General features: G+C 42.4%; 1 protein-coding gene across 2 annotated transcripts in view; it reads right to left on the bottom strand.

The window, feature by feature from the left end:
• Positions 1–21,346, bottom strand: part of LOC129168865 (receptor-type tyrosine-protein phosphatase N2-like) — a 103,330-nt gene that overhangs the window by 70,354 nt on the left and 11,630 nt on the right. For both annotated transcript variants that reach the window (XM_054754620.1, XM_054754629.1), the window contains 4 exons: positions 20,917–20,957; positions 19,721–20,070; positions 19,541–19,627; positions 14,646–14,725 (listed from right to left, as the gene is read on the bottom strand). In XM_054754620.1, coding sequence (XP_054610595.1) covers positions 14,646–14,725; positions 19,541–19,627; positions 19,721–20,070; positions 20,917–20,957 — 558 coding nt within the window. The remainder of the gene's footprint in view (positions 1–14,645; positions 14,726–19,540; positions 19,628–19,720; positions 20,071–20,916; positions 20,958–21,346) is intronic.

The following is a 21,346-nucleotide window of genomic DNA, read 5'->3' as shown; positions in this document are numbered from 1 at the left end:
AAATGCTACTATGCTAATGTCAACATACCTTTACATAACGCTAACGTAGCATGCTAACACCTAGCATGATAGTGCTAAGTGTTTATGTGTCTATTTGTTGAATCCTTTGATGTTGGAACGGTCTCAATCGGTTGAGAAATGTGGAAGTTGCTAGAACTCTTTAGATCAAAGGCATTTTGCTTTCCGGAAGAAAAAAATGTGGGAATTTTTGTGCTGTGGCTAATAGCATGAATGTCCTGACTTTGTTGAATGAATTGATGTTGGAATGAGGTATATCGGTTGAGAAATGTGGCAGTCGTAGCAGGTAATTAATTTGAGGGAAAAGGGTCAATTTTGACAAAATTTAGAATTTCAGATCACCCCAAGTGTTAATCAGTTCTTCCATATGCCGTTTCCGACAAGTTTTTCTGAACACAGTCAAAGAAACAGACAAACAGATACAGTAAACGGCGGCAAAAACACAACACAACCTCCGCGCTGCGCTTGGCGGAGGTAATAAGTACGTTTGATGCTTATTTTGTGCATTAAGAGTGTTTCATCTTGAAGATTTCGTCGGTATTGGTGTTCCAATCCCCGCCTGACGCAGAGGTGAGAACCTGTCACTGTGAGTGTGGATTCCCCTGAAAATTAGACTTTATCATTATCGTATGTTGTAAGTATATATTTTGTCCTTCCCATTCTGCTTTATCGTGATCAAACTTTCTCCTTGGTATTAAATTAATATGCAAAAAAAGTGGACAAAAAAAGTGATGCTCAAATTCAAACCAGTCATATGGAAGGACGCCAACATCAGACTGGAATAAAAGATATGTAGGATGATTCATTACTGTATCTATTTATCAGTGCTCATGTCAAACTTATCACAATGTGACCATGCACATTTTTGACCCGAAATTACTATGAAATTAACCAATTAAGCAACCAAAAAAGGTTTATGTGTTTTAAGTGTGCAGGAGTAGGGGGTACACGGTTTCAGGTCAAATGTCTGAAGGGGTACGCCACTGTGAAAAGTTTGGGAACCACTCATCAACAGGTAACAGTTTGTGCTTATGTATGGGATGTATTGAACGGGCGTGTTGACAAAGCGATGCTTGTTGTCTTCGACACGAGCACGATGACGCACGCCGCCTCCTCCTCCCCCATGTCGGCCATGTTTGCTCGACCCGTGACCTCATCATGTGTTTGTTTACATCCTGTTGGCTGTTTAATTGACGACATTTACGCCCTCGGATTCATCGCCACTTCATCCTGGCTGCTATGAAAGCACTCTGTTAGTTTACATCAACTATTCATTACGCTGATGTGACACTGGGGACTCTCACACACACAAACACACACAATACAATTAATGGCCCGCCGCCGCACTCAAGACAGGAAGCCGCATTCCAAAGACTAGCTTTCATTAGCATACAGGCACACACACACACACGCAAGCACACACGCAGAGAGATATTTTCACTGACACAATAAAGTGTGAAAGTCTGTAAAATGTTTTTTCCCAGAGAACTCTCATAAAACAATATTCCCTTCAGAGGCGGTGACCTTTGAGGAAGACACTTCTGCTCTCGTCTCCTTTTAACTCTTTCCTTCCTTACTTTCTTAGATCATCATTCCTTCTTCGCCACCTCACAACTCTCCTATGGACTACCGTAGAAAAAGTGAACATCAATCCAGGATTTCAGACTGCATGTGATTACATTGTGCAGTTTTTGTATTACGGCTTAAATAAGATAAACATTTGTGTTATTATTAGTTGTAATATATTTAGTTATAATATCAACATTACAGCTTTTTCCCGTTGCATATACCTTTTGAGCTATTTTTACAATTTTTGCTGTTGGTTTTTTTTTCCCTAAAATGTATCACAGGACACAAATGGCCCCTGGGCCGCACTTTGACCACCCCTGCTTTTATAGCTCTTCAACGTCAACACTGTGAGCAACCACAACTCTCTTTGGCTATTTAGCTTGTTAGGGAAGGGAAGTGTTATTGCAGCTGGAACTAATCGATGCGTGATCCAAAACCGGAGGAGAAGGCGTTCGTGACCTTTAAACGAGTCGCATACATGGAACTACAAGTCGACCAGTCACAGCCTTAACAGTCAGCGTCGTCACAGCTTGAGGATTTTTCCGGAGGTGCACGTCACACTGCGCGCAGAGACTTAACGAGGAAGCTGAAACCGGACGAATGGAACAAAACCAGAGAGCAGCAAAGCATACAAGCGTCTTCAAGGGCCACAATTCGTGCTGTGTACAAAAAATGCGTACAGCTCTGCTTTTATCCACATGTGTTGAGGTTAGCAGTACGGTGCATTGCTCCAGTATCGCAATTCAGCATTCCCATCCTTGCAAATTTGCACATTTTTGGTCAAAAATACATTTAAAAAAAAAAAATCTGTGTAAAGCACAGCGACAGTTAAGAAAAAACATTTTAAAAGGCTTTTTGTGAAGCTTTTGTAAAGTAAATATTTCAGTTTCTATGCAGTCAAGGCCATGCAGCTACGGTAAGGGGCGGGGGGTGTAAAGTCTATTTATCCTCCATCACCAGTGGAGGAGGAGGAGTAAAGCACCTTGAACATGGAGTTGTCACCTTGCTCATTGAGGCTCTTCATCACATTGGTGAAAAACACAAAGAGCGTTTTAGCGGGAAGAATGTTTGATAGAAGATTTAAAAGTTTGTGCCGCAGCAACACGCAATAAAACAGCAGAAATACAACTTTCATTTTCCATTAAGTGAAACCCAAAGGTCACAGTTTATCCAATTTTTTTTAGGCAGGCAGGCAGGCACACATTTAACTGACCTTCTGAATAAAGACACACACAACGGGTAAAGTCACAAAGTGAGAATAGACTTTGGACACTTTTAACCAATCACGTCTGAGGGCTTGCTTCTCACTGCCATGGTGTCAGCTAGCAAACACAGCATCGACACAGCCTGGAGCCACGGCGGCCCACCGGCTAAATCCACGATAAGATGATCCTTGCGCATCAAGTCGTTATCCGCCCACAACACGACATCTTGTCCTGCGGGTCTTAATTACCCGCCAGCTGGGAGGAGAAGGTGATAAGATGAAGCCATCTCACTGCTGCCGTGATAGTGTCCATCTTGAAACAAGGACTTCATACCGTCGACATGTTACTGAGTCCCAGCGCGTCGCATGCAGGAATGCCTGAAGCTCCAAACACATCCTGAAGCTCCAAACACAAAGTGTCAAAGTTCCACAACTTTCACCCGTAAGATACTTTAGTGTCCACTCAGGACTTACATTGCGGATGACACTTTTATACAAAACGACTGCAGTTCTGCACAGCCAGCTAGCCGGTAGACACCACAGGTGTGCGATGTCACTTGCTGCTAGGCAGAATACATGAACTAATAGAAATATTGTCATACAGCAGCTTACAATGGGGTTTCCTTGGCAACAAGGAGGCTCTGTCGCAAAACACAGCAGAGGAAGGACAAGGAGAGTTGGCAGGAGAATTATTGGATGAAGCCATGTGGACACACAGAGTCAATTAATTTCACTACCGAACCACTAATTGTGTAAAATATAATATCAATATGTGTACACTATTTAAAAATTAATCACCACGGCGCCCTCTGTTGGATCAAGAGAGTTATATCACTCAGAATAGGAGCTTTTTCTGTATGTGTGTGTGTGTGTGTGTGTGTGTGTGTGTGTGTGTGGTGTACAGAACCAGGTCCAACCCAAAGAGTCCAAGGTGACCTCATTACCAACATCGGTTCCGCTTGTCACTACAAATCACACAGTGTGTCCGTCAAGGTCTGCTTAGGGTTCGGAGCCGTGAGCCTATTCTGGCACAGAGGGACCGCCAGGATAATCAGCGTTGATCCGTGACCGTGGACGAATCAGCAACATCACACTGACACTCTGATGGAACATCTGACCATCTTTAACACAATTTTAAAAAGCCGGTGGCGAGTATACGCTACATACAGTGTACTACTGGATGTATGCAATTTGGACGTATTTCACATATTTTCATGCATGTGTTCAAAAGTCAAGTTTTAGTTGGAGCGTAGATTGCTGGTTAATTACCAGATTTGTTTGTGACATTGACGGTAGAAGTTCACGTGCTGTGTCTCAATTGGTGCACTTGCATACTTAGTCTTTTGAGTGCTCACACTGAGAAGTATGACAAAATGTAGTGTACTGTCAGTACTCGGACACTGTAAAAATGGTGAGTGAGTACGCGTATTTACCACCCTCAGTCGGCGTCGTGTCGATGTAGCGAATGGGGAGGGAGTAACTGGAAATAAAGGCGGCTGAGGTGGAAAGTACAACAATAAAAGTTGTACATGTTTTATTCAAAAAATGCAAATACACTGTAGTTCAATGGTGTCGAACTTGTTTTCATCCTGGGCCACATCACAGTTATGGTTGCGCTCCGAGGGCCGATAGGAACTGAATCCATACAAATGTATAATCGCATCGTAACGTTCTCAGTGCATTGAATGGGTCGCAACTGGACTGCTCAGGTTGTCTTGCAAGACGGGTCGGGACGACTAAATAGGACAGCTCTAGTCTGAGAAGGACAATATTCACAGACATTATGATGTTATTAATAGTTGCCCCTGCATTTGATTGTTTTTTTTACCAACAAACTGAAAAAGTAGCAGCAAACAGAGATATCCAAGTATAAAACTATGGTACAGTTTTTATGGTACGGTTTTAGGGGGTTTGGTAAGAAAAAAAGTCTTGTTATATCTTGTTGCATCAAATAATAATATTGACTGATTGATTTAAGTGAATAAATTACACTTGCATGCAGGACAAATAAAACAAATGCATTTAGCAAGAAACATTAAATGTCCATCCATCCATCCATCTTCTATCCGCACTAGGGTCGCGGGTATGCTGGAGTCTATCCCAGCTGACTTCGGGCAAGAGGCAGGGTACACCCTGGACTGGTCGCCAGCCAATCGCAGGGCACATACAGACACACAAACATTCACACTCACATTCATGCATTAAATGTCTTACTTAGTATTTCCAAGCTTTTGTTTATGCGGCCCTCAGGCCTCGAGCGTGACACCTGTGCTTTAGTTGGATATCACCCAGTATATAAGTCGTTTAATGTAGTAGGTTAATTATTCTAAATTTGAAAAGTTGGAAGATATTTCATGTGGTGATCTAAATGTTGGTGATAATGCACCGTCAAGTGGCTGCAATTTTTTCAGAGAAGACAAAGAAGAAGAAGGTAAATATTGTGATTGTCATTTCCGGTAAGTGTACAACAACAGTAATGGATTTGGGATAGCACTACACTGTCAGAATTCACACACTCAGGAACAAAGTACAGTGTAGACAGTATACTTATTGAAGTGCACTGCTGTGTCTTAAATGGAACACTTCTGTCGGTACACTTCAGTAAGTATACTGTGTATGTGGTGTTCCTGAGTGTGTGAATTTTGACAGTGTAGTGCTGTCCCAAATCCATTACTTTCATTGTACACTTACCTGAAATCGCAGTACAGTGGTACCTCGGCGTTTGTTATTAATTCGTTCCAAAAGGTTTGACGAAAAATAAAATGTATGAAAACTCTATTCCATAGCAAATAATGTAAATTCAGTTAATCCACTCCAGAAACCCCAAAATATTAACAAAGAATAGAAGAATAGAATACCAAGGCTAAAATTTTGGCAAAAATGTTGACAAAACCCAATCATACAAAAACTGGGGCAAATGAAAACTGAGGTTCACTACTTTCCACTTTCTACTCAGCCACCATTATTTCAAGTTAGTCTCTCTCCTTCTGCTATGTAGCCAAGATGGCGACTATTGAGGGGGACGAGTGTCCATCACTTCACACTCACCATTTTGAGCGTGTTGAGTGTACTGCCTTTTGCCTTACTTCTCACTTATGCACTCAAAAGACTACAGTAAGTACACAAGTGCGCCAATTGAGGCATCATCTTCTGCCATCATGACAAGGCCTTACAGCTCCAACTGGTGGCCTGGCGTGCACACTACAAAACTGATCAGTCATATTTGGTCACATGTCTCTCTGGAGTCTTTTCAACAACAACAAACAACATTCAAAATGGCTTCAAAGGCAGCCACTTATCTTTTTAATTAGCTGCAGCTGGATATCAAGTTGATATTGTCAGCTGAGGACAACCAGGACGTCCATCCTCTCGCTCTGCACTCGCTCCCACTTCCCTGTTGCAACTGATAAAAAAATATCAAAGCTAAAAGCTGGCCAAAGGTGGATAGATGAAATCTCTTTATGATGCAAAAACACAGCAGAAGAGCATGAGAGGGCTGTGGGGGGGAGGTGCACAGGATATTGAACCTGCAGCTGAAGAAACAAAACAGCATCTTTCATCAGCCGCAGATTAAAGTACAAACCCGAGAAGGGACACAGAAGAAGAGGTTCCTAATTACATTCTCTATTTCTCACACACACACATGCACACATACGCATGCACACACACAGCATCAGGTTATGTGGGTCTAATAGGCAATTCAAGAAGCTATTTACACTTCAAGGTGTTAATGCAACACTTAGCTCAATCTTATTACCACCAATGTGCCACCAACACACACGCACACACACACACACACACACACACACAAGGCCTTGCAGACCTTTGCACATGGTTTTTGTTTGAAGACATTCTAATCAGTTCCACAAACAGCTTGACTTGTTTTCACTTGTTCCAGCAAGAACCGTTGTTATATTCTACACGACACATTGACAAGTGAAAGGACACCTTACAAACTGGTTGTCAAGGTAACAGCAGCAGCGTTAAAAGGAAAACGCACAGTACTAAGTGTACTATGCTCAAAAAGCCACCCGCTCATGGGTGGTCACATTTGGATTTTATTTTGAAAAGCCTAGTCCAAAAAGCTGCTTTCTTCTTGGATAAAACACTGACTGCACAAGATGTGCTTACTGGACTGCACATGGAACTTTCTAGAAGGTCTTGACTGCGATGAGCTTGGGAAGGTTGAAAGATGTGAAAATGAACGTGCACTCTCTTATTAATAACCGCATGCTGCAGAGAGCGGGAAATGAAGGCGGGGCTTCATTAATTATGCACAAAAAGAGGAAGTACAAAGGAGGAGCTGGTCTTTGAAGATAGCAAACACTAAAAAACACTAAATGTCATTCGCAGCCTTTGAAGCTCTTTTGTCCCCGTGTCGCCAACACATGAAACGGTGGATGGCGACCGTGAGGTTTCAACCTGAGGATATGGCACCTTTAAAAACCAATGACAGCAGAAAGCACACTGCTCCGTCACAGCGGTGCAAATCATTATGAAGAAAACAACACGCCTCATTTGTTCTGCAGTCCGTACCTGGTAAACACAAATACCTATGACGTAAAATACCATAAACTTGCAACTCGACGCGAGATTTGACTCAGACTTTAGTCTGATAAATTGAAAATACTCAAGATTTTCAGTGAGTGTGTTGAGTAAAATGTATTCAGCTAACGTGATCATTGCTATACCGTTTCCAGCAAGACAACACATTTTTCCACAGATTCTGCCGCTTTGAATGCATCTATTAACGTCCAATCAGGTTTAACAACAAACGAGGGTGTGGCTTATTTCTGCAGGGTGGTAGTTATTCACATGCACATGCGTGCACACAAAGTTAATTTGGTAAAATTAATAAAGTGTATCTTGAATAGGGATGGGTGCTAAATTTTACAGGCATCAACCAAATTTCATCTGTATTACCGAGCACCAATTCAAAATCAAAGAGTACCATGTTTCGGTACCTAAACGGCAGTCTCCGTGGAGTGTCATGGTGCCGTTCCTAACAACATCAAATTCACAAGAGAAGACGACGGACCCAGAGAAAGGGGGCAATGTTCACACCAACAAGGTGACAAATTAAAGCTACAGAAGCTGAAATAAGTCATTTAAGTACAAGGACACAATAAAATGTACCTGTTTCATAAATGTCAATGTTGTGAAAGAAGACACTTTCAATATGTGACAAGACGCCTGGACGCATGTCGGTGTGTAAAAATGACCAAACAGCCATATTTTAACCAAACCAAACCACCAAATCTTCATTTTTGTATTCACTAATGAATTAAAATCGACTGAAAATCGTACGTGTGTATTTTGTTAGTCAGTATAACACAGTAATAACATGTCAGTAGATAGTATTAAAAGAAAATTCACAACCAGCATATTTAGTAATACTTTATTTGTAAAATAAGCCTGGAATGTCCATAAACAACAATATAGATGTCATTGACATGTAATCCAGCAAATAAAAATGATTCACTACGTAGCAGAGAGTTTGTATTTAAATAGTGAACTCCATCTAACACAGTGGTGATTTCTTTCTATGCCTTTCAGGAGCACCACAACCACAAGAACCAAAACAGATGTTATTTAAACACACACTAAAACATTACCCACAACTATAGAAAGTTATATTATCTGTTAGGCCGACGGCATCTGCAGGGACAGCTATTCAGCTAATAGCATGTAGCTTCGTCTTCTTCTACAATAAGGCCATTCAATGACCACAATCACCCTAGCATTCGTAGTAGTGTAGTTTACAGCAAAGAAGTTTGTACCTTTATTATTATTTTTTTTTTATCTTTTGCTCATTTGTTTTAAATGAGCAAATTTTATTTGCCCTCCATGATCCTCATGACATAATTTTTCAAAGGAATAGGATTTGAGCTGGGTTTCAGTTGTAGTTAAGGTTTTAATGTTGAAGAAGCTTTGAGTAGTGGCCAAAAGGACAAGCGGCCGAAGTGAGTTTTCTACGCAAGGGTGGCTGGGCTGTCCCTTAGAGATAAGGTGAGAAGCACTGTCATCCGGGAAAAAACTCACTGAGTAAAACCGCTGTTCCTCTGCATTGAGAGGAGCCAGATGAAGTAGCTCGAGCATCTGGTCAGGATGCCTCCCGGATGTTCAGGGCACGTCCGACCAGTAGGAGGCCTCGAGGAAGACCCAGGACACGTTGGGGAGACTATGTCTCTCAACTGGCCTGGGAACACCTCGGGATCCGCTGAGAGGAGCTGGCTGAAGTAGCCGGGGAGAGGGAAGCCTGGGCTTCCCTGCTTAAGCTGCTGCCCCTACAAGCCAACCTCGGATAAGCGGAAAAAGATGGATGGATGGATGGGTTTCTAAAACAACTGCAAACCGTTGGAATGGTTTCCAAACAGTTCTTTTTGCAGACCAGATTTTGCGATTTTTTTCTGTACCTGAAAGTTTCGACTGCCCACTTACAATCTTCCTCAGACTGAGGAAGAGGACTCTGGTCTGTAAAATGAACTGTTTAGAATGTATGAATCCATCCATCCATTTTCTATGCCGCTTCTCCTGTTTAGGGTCACGGGGGTATGCTGGAGCCTATCTCAGCTGACTTCGGGTGAGAGGCGGGGCACACCCTGGACTGGTCGCCAGCCAATCGCAGGGCACATATAGACAAACAACCATTTACACTCACATTCATACCTATGGACAATTTAGAGTCGCCAATTAACCTAACATGCATGTTTTTGGAATGTGGGAGGAAACCGGAGTACCCGGAGAAAACCCACGCGCGGGGAGAACATGCAAACTCCATACATAAATGCCCCAGGGGAGAATTGAACCCAGATCTTCCCGATCTCCAGACTGTGACTGTGACCGTGCGGCCCGAATGTATGAATGTTAGACCAAATTAACCTCATTGGACTAGCTGGGATGGTGTTTGGTATATTCTTAAAGTTTATATATAGAGAGATGAATAACTTACATTGAAAAATAAATAAATTAGTATATTAGCATTTATTATCACATAAACACACACAAAAGTACCAAAAATTGGTACGGTCGAGTACTGGTACCGATTCCCAGGGTATCTTGAATGTCTTCAGAAGTTCATTTGTTGATGTACTGGTTTGCACTTCCTAATCCCTGAATGCTATGTCAGCACTCTTTTTCTGTGACTAAGTCTTTAAAACAATTAAAAAATTAATTGTATATGTCAAACCTAACAGCTTGTTACATTGTTAAAACGACTTTCTCCCACCTCTGGTACAAAGTATACTTATTGAAGTATACTGACGCAAGTATTCCATTTAAGACACAGCAATTGTCTCATATTGTATATTGACCATTCTGTAATGTACCATAACATAGTATCATATTGCGATGTATATTACATCGTACTGTATGGGACTGTAACATATTGTATAGTAGCTTATTGTAGTGTACTCGACTGTGCGGCATAACATAACATTACAGACTGTATTGTATTTCATAGTATTGTACTGTATTATGTAATGTAAAGTATTGCCACGTACCATATCATTCTGTACCATAACTGTACAATCGAGTTGTTAAGTTGTTGGAAAAATATTAATTGGACCACATATGGGCTTATTTCTAGAATAAGAAACAACTCTTGCCTGGCGCTACAGGCTAAGTTCTTTTTGGCAATGCAAGCATGACCAAAGGTTTGCTCCTCCAGCTCGCTTTGAGAAACAAGTCACGAGGCGACGAGGGGGGTAGAGGAGGAGGGTTGTGGGCTGTTCCGTGAGTGCGGCGGTAATCAAAGACGGGCGCCCTCGAGAGGGACCAATCAGTCGGGCTGAAGCTACATCTCATCAGGCACGACAAGGATGGCTAAAAATGAGCCTGCAGGCTGCGGGCGGCCTCATCAGGCTGCGAAGGGCCGAGCGCTCCAAATGTCAATGTTTGCTTTTGTGACGTCACCAGAAAGATGAGGCTCTCTTGGAATGTTTCATTCCATGACAGAACACTGTTTAAGTGGCGAGAGGTGCTAATTAGATCCACTAATCAGACAGACAGCTTCATTACTGGCGAGGATATTAAAAACTTCCACCAGAACGTTCCACTTTCATCCTTTGCTCTCGAATGTAAATGTAAATGATTCTAGTTTCAGACCCGACCAGGCCACTTCCTGCCTTCGACTGGGTTTGCAGCACGGCTTATCAATTATACGCAAGGCGGGAGGATTTAAATGAGATTATGAATAATAAATAAAGCCAAGAGGCACCTTCACACCATCCTGTCGTTGTGGAGCTAAAAGGCTATTATAGATCTATTCATGGGTTAAATTACAACACTGTTGTTTTTAGTTTGAGCTGCTATCCAAGGTCAGCGAGCATCAAAGGCTTAGTAAGCAAAAGTAACGATACTGTTTTATTACTTAACCTTTTAATATAAACTTATTTTTGCATTTGTATGACACCGTTTGACCCTGGTCCAGATGAATTCCCTTATTTTCCTATGGGATTGTTTGTTTAAAATATCTATCCATCCATCCATCCATCTTCTTCCGCTTATCGGCGGTCGGGTTGCGGGGGCAGCAGCCTAATAAGCAGGGAAGCCCAGACTTCCCTCTCCCTGACTACTTCGTCCAGCTCCTCCCTAAAATGTGTTGTTTAAAATATGAATTTGAAAGAACTCAGAGGTTCTACTGTAAACTGCAGGGGTTCTGCCCACTCACACACAAAGTTCTGACGCCTGTGTCAATTGCTGCTCATGTGTTGGCTATACATTTCCTCTTGGTAGCTCAAATAGGTTCATTTTGTCTTCTTACTGAATACCGTAATTTCCGGTGTATAAGCCGTTACTCTTCTCACAATTTATACAGCAATGAGGCTAATTTATGGCTAGAAGAACTACAGTTCCCATGAGTGCAGCTTCAGGAAATAGTGAATTGGACGATTGGAGTGGACGCTATTATCACGTTTTGAAGTCTTATGCAGCGATCATATTTTGTTCTGACAAAGTTTAAGTTTGATTAAGTGTAGAATTACTAGAGCTTCTGTTTGGATTGTTTGGGCCGTGGCAGATGTTGACCTGATGAAAAAAGGCGTCTCATGTCTCAACATTAGAGCCAACGAGTGATGCTGGGAACATCGAGTGGAGATAGGATGGCAAAGTTTATAGTGTGTCTTTCTTTCTAGTGTGTCAAAAAATCCACCAAGCTAAAGGGCTAATTTGCCTCAAGACGAAAGAGAAACAAGAGACTGACAAAGTGTGTGACAAAGGAATTATTAGGCTGTTCAATTCTGATGCTGAAGAACACGACTTTAGTGGTTTTAGTTCACAGGAGGAGAATGAAGAGGCTGATGAATGACTTAACTGGCCGTATTTTTGGGAAAAAGCATTTATTTAATCAAAGGTTTAAAAAAATCTTTCTGTGTGTACTGAATATGCCATGTTACAACGTGGACACCTGTGGCTTATAGACCGGTGCAGTCTACATATGTAAAAAAAAATTTTCATTTCACATTTACTTGTTGCGGCTTATATACCGGTGAGTTCTATAGTCCGGAAATTATGGTGTATGTTTATTTTGCTGTATTCAGACAACTTTATTTAGGTATGTTAGATGCAGTTTTACCTTCACATCAGATGACAGCCGAAACAGGTCAGGGTAAAATCTCCATCTAACATACATAAAGAAACTTGTCTGAATATAAGAAATTAAACATACATTTCCTCTTGGCTCGAACAGGAAGCTGACACACGAGGAGGTGAGAGGAAGTGAGAGCATCAATAAGCAGGCAAAGTGAGCACCGGATGAAACACATTACTTTGACCTAAAGAGCTCAGTAATTACGTTTGGCATTTTGACGAGAGTTTAGCTGCGTTGAAGGTCAGCCTGTCAGCGTGCACATCTATGCTAATCTACTCGGAGGACGTAGAAGGAGAAAAAAAGCCCCCTCTACCCCACCGCAGTCACCTAAACCACCTCCTCATCCTCCAAACAGCATCAGGACCACTTTGATAGATGCAATCTATGAAAAATGAAATGAAAAACCTCCTTATGAACGCTCTATATGTCATCATTATGATCGAAAATACTATCATTATTATTATTATTATTATTATTAGAAATATTATCACAAATATTACTATTATTATCATAAATATTATTATCATCATCATCACACACGCACACACTCTCGCTCTTTCATCACTTTATGCTTAAATGTGATGATTAACAGCTGTCACACAGATACATATTATTCATTTGCATCATTAGGTACACCATTTAAGGAGCTCTAATACAAGAGCTCGCCTTCACAAATAAAACAAGTAATGCATGGCAGACTTTCTCCCGCATGTGTCAGTCAAAAACTCAGCATTATTATTTCGTAATAATTGAAGTGTCCAGTGAGTGAATAGAAGTGGAACAAACTAGAATGCTAGTGATGCGAGCGTCTTGGCCTGGTACCAGCATGAGGTCCAAAGTTGGAGTCGGAGCAGTTTCGTGCTGAAGAGCAGAAGTCAAGAGAACAGACGGTGTCGGGCGTAGGGCGCCTCAGCTGCTTTAAGTGCTAATTGAGCTGCTCGCTGTCCTGACCCTGACCTCCGGCCTATTCTTGGGGGCCCGTTCTCACGGCCGTGATGCACCGCTGGAAGTAGCCTCCGAGCCCCCATCGCCCCTCCTGCCCCGCTGCAACAATAAAGGTCAGCGCCTGGCTGCCCACCATCTTGACATCCACCCCCACGTTTGACAATGGCATGGCCTCACAATGGCGGCCGCACGTGACACGAGCATCGGCTTCTTAGAATGCAACAGCACGTCTGTTCGGTCGGCCTACAACACAATGACCTCCAGAACCCGGGGGGCCATCGATCCGATCATATGCAACTCGTGCAGCATTAACACTGCTTCTGTTTGTTTTTTAAAAACTTTTATCGAATATTCCAGACATGTCACATTTTGTTTCTGATACTTTGAATTACACATAAATATTATATTTTTATCAAATAATGATCAATTATAAAATTGTTATTATTATTTAGTCAGCTTATACTTTAAGAAAACACTGCTAAGTTTGTCACATTAGTGCTTTATGAAATTATTCATGACATGCTGGTGTATGACTGCTTGCTTTTTTTCCACATTTTCCCATACAAGTAGTTAGAAGTGTCTTGTTTTTATAAAATTGATTTGGTTGAGCTTTTAACTGACGTTCTTGCAGTTACGTGGTTGTATAGTATGTGTATGTTGATACAAGTGTCATCTAGAAGTTAGCATAGCAACACAACTGAATGTACGCTGTAGGTTTTTAAGTAATATTACAGTATATAAAGTATGTATGTAAGTATGTAAAGTAAGTAAAGTAAGTATGACTGTATGTGCTTTTATACATTTCTGTACATTTTGCATTTAACTGTGCAAATGTATTTTTTAAAGATCATGATTTACAACAAAGTTGATTTATAGTATTCAAATGTAAATATTTTCTTAAATAGTGAATATACAGCATATAGTGCAGAGAGCATTAACAACAATGGCGACAAATCACATCCACACTTTAACACATCAACCGCGTGTATGTGTGTGCGTCAGCAATGAGTGGAGGGTGTTGATGAAGCGACAAAAAAACAATGCTCGCTATTAGCAAAGCTGACAGTCTCCCAAGAGATGAAATAAATACAAACGGTGATGCACATTTGTTTGACATGCGCACAATTGTTATCATTTACATTCAGATTTGTTTATTTAAAAAAATATATTAATTTTATTTGATCTAACTTAATTTTACAGCTAAAGTGAGCACTCAAACTTAAAACTGTCAGTACCGAGCTACTGTAAACTTGCATGGGGAACAGAACCAAAGAGTCCAGAGGAGAGACAAGCTATCACAAAGTTCTCAAATAAACCTACCAGCCACGTGTACCACATCTGCGGTGCTGACGTTCTGGCGGTTTGGACTCACTTTAAAGGTCACGGCAGGGCCCACCACTCTGAAAAACATACACAAACACACACATTACAAGATAAATATCCTGTGGAAGGTTCTCATTCATTCCACCAACTCTTTCCATGGAGGGCCGCATACAGAAAAATGGAAGATGCTCAGAGTCAGGACTAAACATGGTGAGGCTCCGTGTCAGTTTTATGCTACCCAAATCTGGAACAGTCTTTCAAAAGATGTGCGACAATCCTCAACTTTGTCAATGTTCAAATCCAGGCTGAAAACAGGTCTATTCAGCTGTGCATATGGCAACTGAAAATACTTTGTCTGCACTCTTCACTTCTAATTAATTTTTAGTTTTTTGTTTTATGGATTGATTTTAGGGAATTTTATGTCATGATTTTAGAATGGGCCGCACGGTGGTATGAGGTATGAATGTGAGTGTGAACGGTTGTTTGTCTATATGTGCCCTGCGATTGGCTGGCGACCAGTCCAGGGTGTACCCTGCCGGTCGCCCAAAGTCAGCTGGGATAAGCTCCAGCATGCCCCCTAAAGAGGAGAAGCGGTATAGAAAATGGATGGATAGATGGATGAATGATTTTATGTTTTACAGATTTTACCCTTCTTTTCTGTAAAGCACTTGGATTTTACCTTGTGTACAAATTGTGCTCTATAAATAAACTTGTCTTGTCTTGCATATATGTTCTCCGACGACACAGCCATTGTTGGTTGTGTTTTAGAGGGGAATGATCTGGAATACAATACTTTGTCAGCTGGAGTGAGCTTAACCAGCTGCAGCTCAACACCAGCAAGACAAAGGAGATGATCATTAACTTCCAGAGGAAAACATCTCACTTTACACCGGTGAACATCCAGGGAGCGGACATAGAGTTGGTAGACAGCTACAAATTCCTGGGTGTTCACCTTAACAACAAGCTGGACTGGTCCGTCAACACCCACGCCCTCTACAAGAAGGGCCAGAGTCGCCTTCACCTGCTGAGGAGACTGAGGTCCTTTGGTGTGTGCAGGACTCTTTTACGGACCTTTTATGACTCTGTGGTGGCCTCAGCCATCTTCTATGCTGTGGGCTGCTGGAGAGGGGGCAGCACGGACAGGGACAGGAGCAGGATAAATAGACTGATCAGGCGAGCTAGCTCTGTCCTGGACGGTCCTCTGGACTCCGTGGAGGAAGTGGGGGAGAGAAGGATGTTGGCTAAGCTGACATCCATCATGAACAACACCTCTCACCCGCTACATGACACTGTTGTTTCCCTGAGCAGCTCCTTCAGCACCAGACTGTTACACCCACGGTGTAAGAAGGAGAGGTTCCGCAGGTCCTTCATACCGACAGGCTCTACAACACCTGCACCACCTGAACCATGTTGTAGACACTATTCTTTCTTTACACTGTTCTCTTTACTTGTCTTGCTGCTGTAACAAGTAAATTTCCCCGCTGTGGGATAAATAAAGTACATAAAATACAATACAATATAATGCTTCTCATACATTCAGTGGCCTGCCACAAGAAAATTTCGACCGCCACAAATTGATTTGGCGCTACCTGTTTGCCCTCACTCAAATACATTATAACACATGAGGGGCCTCATTTATAAAGGCAAAAAAGTTGCGTTACTGTGGGTGAAATGTGCATTAGTATCTTCCTCCGCAAATATTGTTTTTTAAAGAAAAATTCTATGTGGACATTCTTTCACCCATACGTTGAGCCCACGCCAAGTTTTTCAAACATGGGAATCAGAGAGGCCCAATGGTGACTCCAAGAAATAAAACTCCCATGGAAAAAACACAGATGAACTATAAAATACATAGCAGTACATCCCGCTACTTCACAATGTATAAGCCTTTCACTAATACTGTTCATTTATTTGTTAGAGCCTAAATATCAACATATATAGATACTGTACATTTAATTTTGTTATATTGTCTGCATGCATAATGTGGGTTGAATTATTTCATCACTGCTTATTTTGCCACATTTTTAATTAAATGGCACAGTAGTGCACAAATAGGTTGAAAGGTGTGTCTTTTATTTTGCATACCTAATGTAGAAGCAAATGTATTGAAGTAGGGAAAATGTATATATTTTTTAGGCTAAAGACCAAAAAATATGGCTTGCAGCACAATGTTTTCATAGATAAAGTTACGTTAAATCATAAATAATTACATTTTTTGGAGTGGTCCTAAATATCTAATGCAATATTCTGATGAATTCTGATTTTCAATGCAGTTTGTCCTTACTATGGTCACGGGGCTATGCTGGAGCCTATCCCAGCTGACTTTGGGAGGGAGGCAGGGTACACCCTGGACTGGTCTCCAGTCAATTGCAGGGCACATATAGACAAAGAACAATTCACATGGACAATTTAGTCACCAATTAACCTAACGTGCATATTTTTGCTATGTGGGAGGAAAAAACCCATGCACACACATGGAGAACATCCAAACCATGCTAACCATTAGACCACCATGCGGCCCTACGTTCCCTCAGTTCAAGATAATATTGTGTGTTCCAAATGTTCTGTGCTGTGCTGAGTCATCGGTTGAGCTTTAGCAAAGGATGTGCAATCAGTTTGTTGCTGAAGAAGCACAAGAAGAAGAAGACATGTAGATGTTTTCCCGGAGCGTTGTGTTCCCGCCAAATAAATCAGGAGGCACTGAAAGACGGGAGGCGGAGAGTCTGGGTGGTCGAGGGGGCCAATGGAGCCGCCCAATCAGATTAACCTTTTGTTTTCTCTGCTGTAATTCCCACTAAAGGCCCACAAGTAAGATGGATGTCCTCATCCCTCCCAGGATGCATTGAGCGCTACTGTAGCGCCGCTGCTGTGAAATAGTGGCACGGCGTGAATGGAGCTGCTCATCGTGCTGCCGCCACAAATATGTTCCGTGTTCTCTGGGATTTAAGTAGCAGCTTTTCACGTCGGCTTAATGGATTCCAATTGTCTGCTTTGGAGTGGCTTTTACACACTGAGCTGATCCACACACACAGCACAAGCTACAACTATACTACTCCGGCAGTGGTGTATGTATGTGTGGCTGGAGGGGCCATTTGCAGATGGTAGCTAATTTTTTATTGGTCGAAGAATAACATTAAGAACATCAAAATATTACAACGAAGGTTTAAGAAAAAAGGTTAGAATAGCATGGTTCAGGAGTTTTCAAAGTGTGGGGCCTTCGCATCTATTTCCGAGATGGAGCGCTGTGGCCATCTTGTTTACGTATGGGTTCCACAGCGGAAGAAGATGTTAGTGTCTTCGTCACATACACATGAACGCACAGGCGAAAGTGTGCAGGGGTACGGCGGGAGACCAATATCATGCCAATGCTTTTTTTGAGAAGGCTTTTTTGTGATGCAAATATATTAATATTTTCAATGCATATTGTTTTGAGAAGCCAAACTCTTTACTTAATTGTCCCCAGCAACTAAGTGGAACTACGTTCTTCATCACAGAAATCTGACCACAACTGGACTTAGAAGACCAAGTGGGGGGTAAGTCTCTACGACGCTGATGGAGATGTCGTACAACTTCATATCAAAAAATCTGAACTATCCCTCCTTACATTGTGATTGTATATTTGTTACATTGTGTACCCTGTTAGATAATACAGTACATCTATCTGTATTATATACTTCTATTCCACCGCAAAGTAAATACGGAGGAAGTAACCAAGTGGGAAACGTGAAAATAAGGCGAGAGTATTATTTGCGCTGGCAGCAAAGCACTAGAAGCATCCATCAAGTGCACGCTGTCATCCATCAGCCAGCTGAGGCCAGGATGACGAGAGGAAATCACTCATGTCGACTTGATCGATGACATCCACTCATACGCCACCTTCAACCTCGTAAATAATATTCATATTTTATTTTTTGGCCAAATAAGAAGCACTACATGGTGGGGCAAGATTATAGTGTGTGTGTGTGTGTGTGTGTGTGTGTGTGTGAGATGTGGATGAAAATCACATTCATGTATTTTTATCATCATCCTACATTAAGCCAGTATCAGCCCACTCTCCCCCCCTGGTGGCGACTCTTGACATGACCCCACCTCGCCCTCCCACAGCCCAGACAGACGTTACATCACTTCAACTCTAGTCTATGCTGACTAACAGGTATGCAGCTGACGCCATTTTGGCGCCTAGTTCCGGTTAAAGGCCAACAACGTCTACGCCACCAGCCATCAGAGCGGCTGATCGCATCATCTGTGAGGCGGATGCTCTCACCTTGGCTGTTACGTAACAAGTGCCGGATTGTTCCTCATGTTCTGGGTGGAAAGTGAGTCACAGCGTGGCTACAGACACTTTACAGTTTATTTATAGAGCACAATTCATACACAAGGTAATTGAAAGTGCTTTACAGAGAAGGAGGGTAAAATCACTTCATAAAATCATTCCATAATGCTATGCTAACCAGCTGCACTGGGGAGCAGAGGAGGCCGTGGACATCCCTGCTCTATGTGGGATAAACCACAACCGGTGTTGGAAGCAGGGTGGTAAAAAAAAACAAAACAAAGCATGCTGGGTAAATCAGAACCACAGTGTCAATGGGGAGCTTTTGTCTCTCATAGGGGAGAGAAGTGACCACTCTGACAAATTGCCAGCGGCTCCCCCTGCTGGGCACACACACAAAAAAAAGACCCCTGATCCTGACATCACCATGTACTCCCCCCACCAGATAGCTTTCTCCACTTTTAATTCAGACCAGCGGGAAACAAAAGATGCATTAAAGTAGGAGAACAGTGGAGGCCACCCAGTGATGACATACAGCAGCACAATGATGCTGGGTGGTCACACAGTGTGTGCATGTGTGTGTGTGCACGCGTGTTTAAGAAAATCAGGCAGTAATACATACGAGAGCTCAGCAAAGTCGGTCATTTGGATTCTGGCCATGCGAGCCAGGATCTCCATCATGTGCAAACCTTCATCAGTCTGCAGGCCGCTGAAGATGATGAAGAGGAGAAGGAGGCAGAAAAGAAGAATGGTGTTCATCACAATATCTGGTCATCCTCTGCAGACAACATGAAGTACTCACTCTGTGTCGGTGATGACGTAGCCAAAGATGTCGTCCGCCTTCTTCCTGTTGGCTTTGACATCCAGCTGGAGCTCGGGGATGTTCAGCATCTTCTTGTGCGCCTCCTCGTATTTCAGTGCCGCAGGGGGTGGGGCTACTTCCTTGACCCAGCCCTCCACCTCCGATACCTCCTCCACGGACTGGGTGGTGTCCTTCTTCTGTAACGCCTCGCCCACCTCGCGGGTGCGGCTCTGGACGTTCTCGAGCCCCGCCCTCCTCTGCGGTCCAGGAGTAGGCGGAGGAGGAGGGTCTGTGAAGGGACTATGGTCCAAGTAGGCCAGAAGTTTGCTGAACACGTTTGGACTCTCAAGCTGGAAGGAAAGACATAATACAAACTGGTTTGGTAAAGCACACTTCTTGACGCCTTGAGCCGTGCTGGACTACGAGTTGACAGCTCGGGCTTTTAGCTCGTTGGCTGGTGTTGGTCAATTAGCAGGGATCTGTGACCTCGGGTTCGAGCACAGGCAGGATGCAGAGCTGGCTGGACCGCGCTTGCCACACTAGCACTGCCTGTACTTTATTGATCCCAAAGGAAATGCAACCATCCAGAGGCTGACATACATTTTCTAGGTAAATTAGAGACATAACATCAGACAAAAATTTAAAGTGAGGTAAATGATGTATTCAAAATCAGTACGCAGACTACACAATGATGCATATATGTTAGTAACAGAACTAAGATGGGTAACCAGAGTGTACAATTTGGTGCTGATCCAAATGAAGATGGTTGATTTGTCTATCAAAGAAAATGATTATAAAAAGGGGTCGCATGGTGGTCTAGTGGTTACCATGTTGGCCACACAGTCACAGTCTGGAGATCGGGATCTCCCTTTGGCATTTCTGTGTGGAGTTTGCATGTTCTCCCTGTGCGTGCGTGGGTTTTCTCCGGGTACTCCGATTTCCTCCCACATTCCAAAAACATGCATGGTAGGATAATTGGCGACTCTAAATTGCCCATAGGTATGAATGTGAGTGTGAATGGTTGTTTGTCTATATGTGCCCTGCGATTGGCTGGCGACCAGTCCAGGGTGTACCCCGCCTGTCGCCCGAAGTCAGCTGGGATAGGCTCCAGCATGCCCCCACGACTCTAATGAGGAGAAGCGGCATAGAAAATGGATGGATGGATGGATGGATGGATCATAAAAAGGTGATCTCACCTTGTCCTCCATGTTGTTGTCGTCCGTCTGTGAATCGACTTCTGTTAGGGAAAAACGTCCATTTATTTATTGTGTTAATCAGAAAACATGCAGTAAGGTCAAAAAACAGTAAAATCACTACTCAAGACAACCTTAACTGATGAATCCATTTTCCCATAGGAAATCATGTAAATATAAATGATCTGTTCCAGGTTCCAACTGTGTCCAGCATATATACAGGCAATGTGTTAACTTACATTTTAACATTCCTACAAGTGAAGAAGCTAAGCGATGTTAGTAGTAATAGAAAAAAAACAATAAAAAGCTTAGTCTGGACTTTTTAATAACTTCAGAATACAGCAAAGATGAGCCACTAACTCAGAAGTGCCCAAAGTGCATTTTGTATGTTGTAAAAATAAAATAAATTAATAATGAGCCATATTGCTATATA

This window comes from Dunckerocampus dactyliophorus, chromosome 2 (assembly GCF_027744805.1).
Source record: "Dunckerocampus dactyliophorus isolate RoL2022-P2 chromosome 2, RoL_Ddac_1.1, whole genome shotgun sequence".
Lineage (NCBI taxonomy): Eukaryota > Metazoa > Chordata > Actinopteri > Syngnathiformes > Syngnathidae > Dunckerocampus > Dunckerocampus dactyliophorus.
Note: the sequence above shows the minus strand (reverse complement) of the source record. Positions and strands in the feature narration are given on the sequence as shown.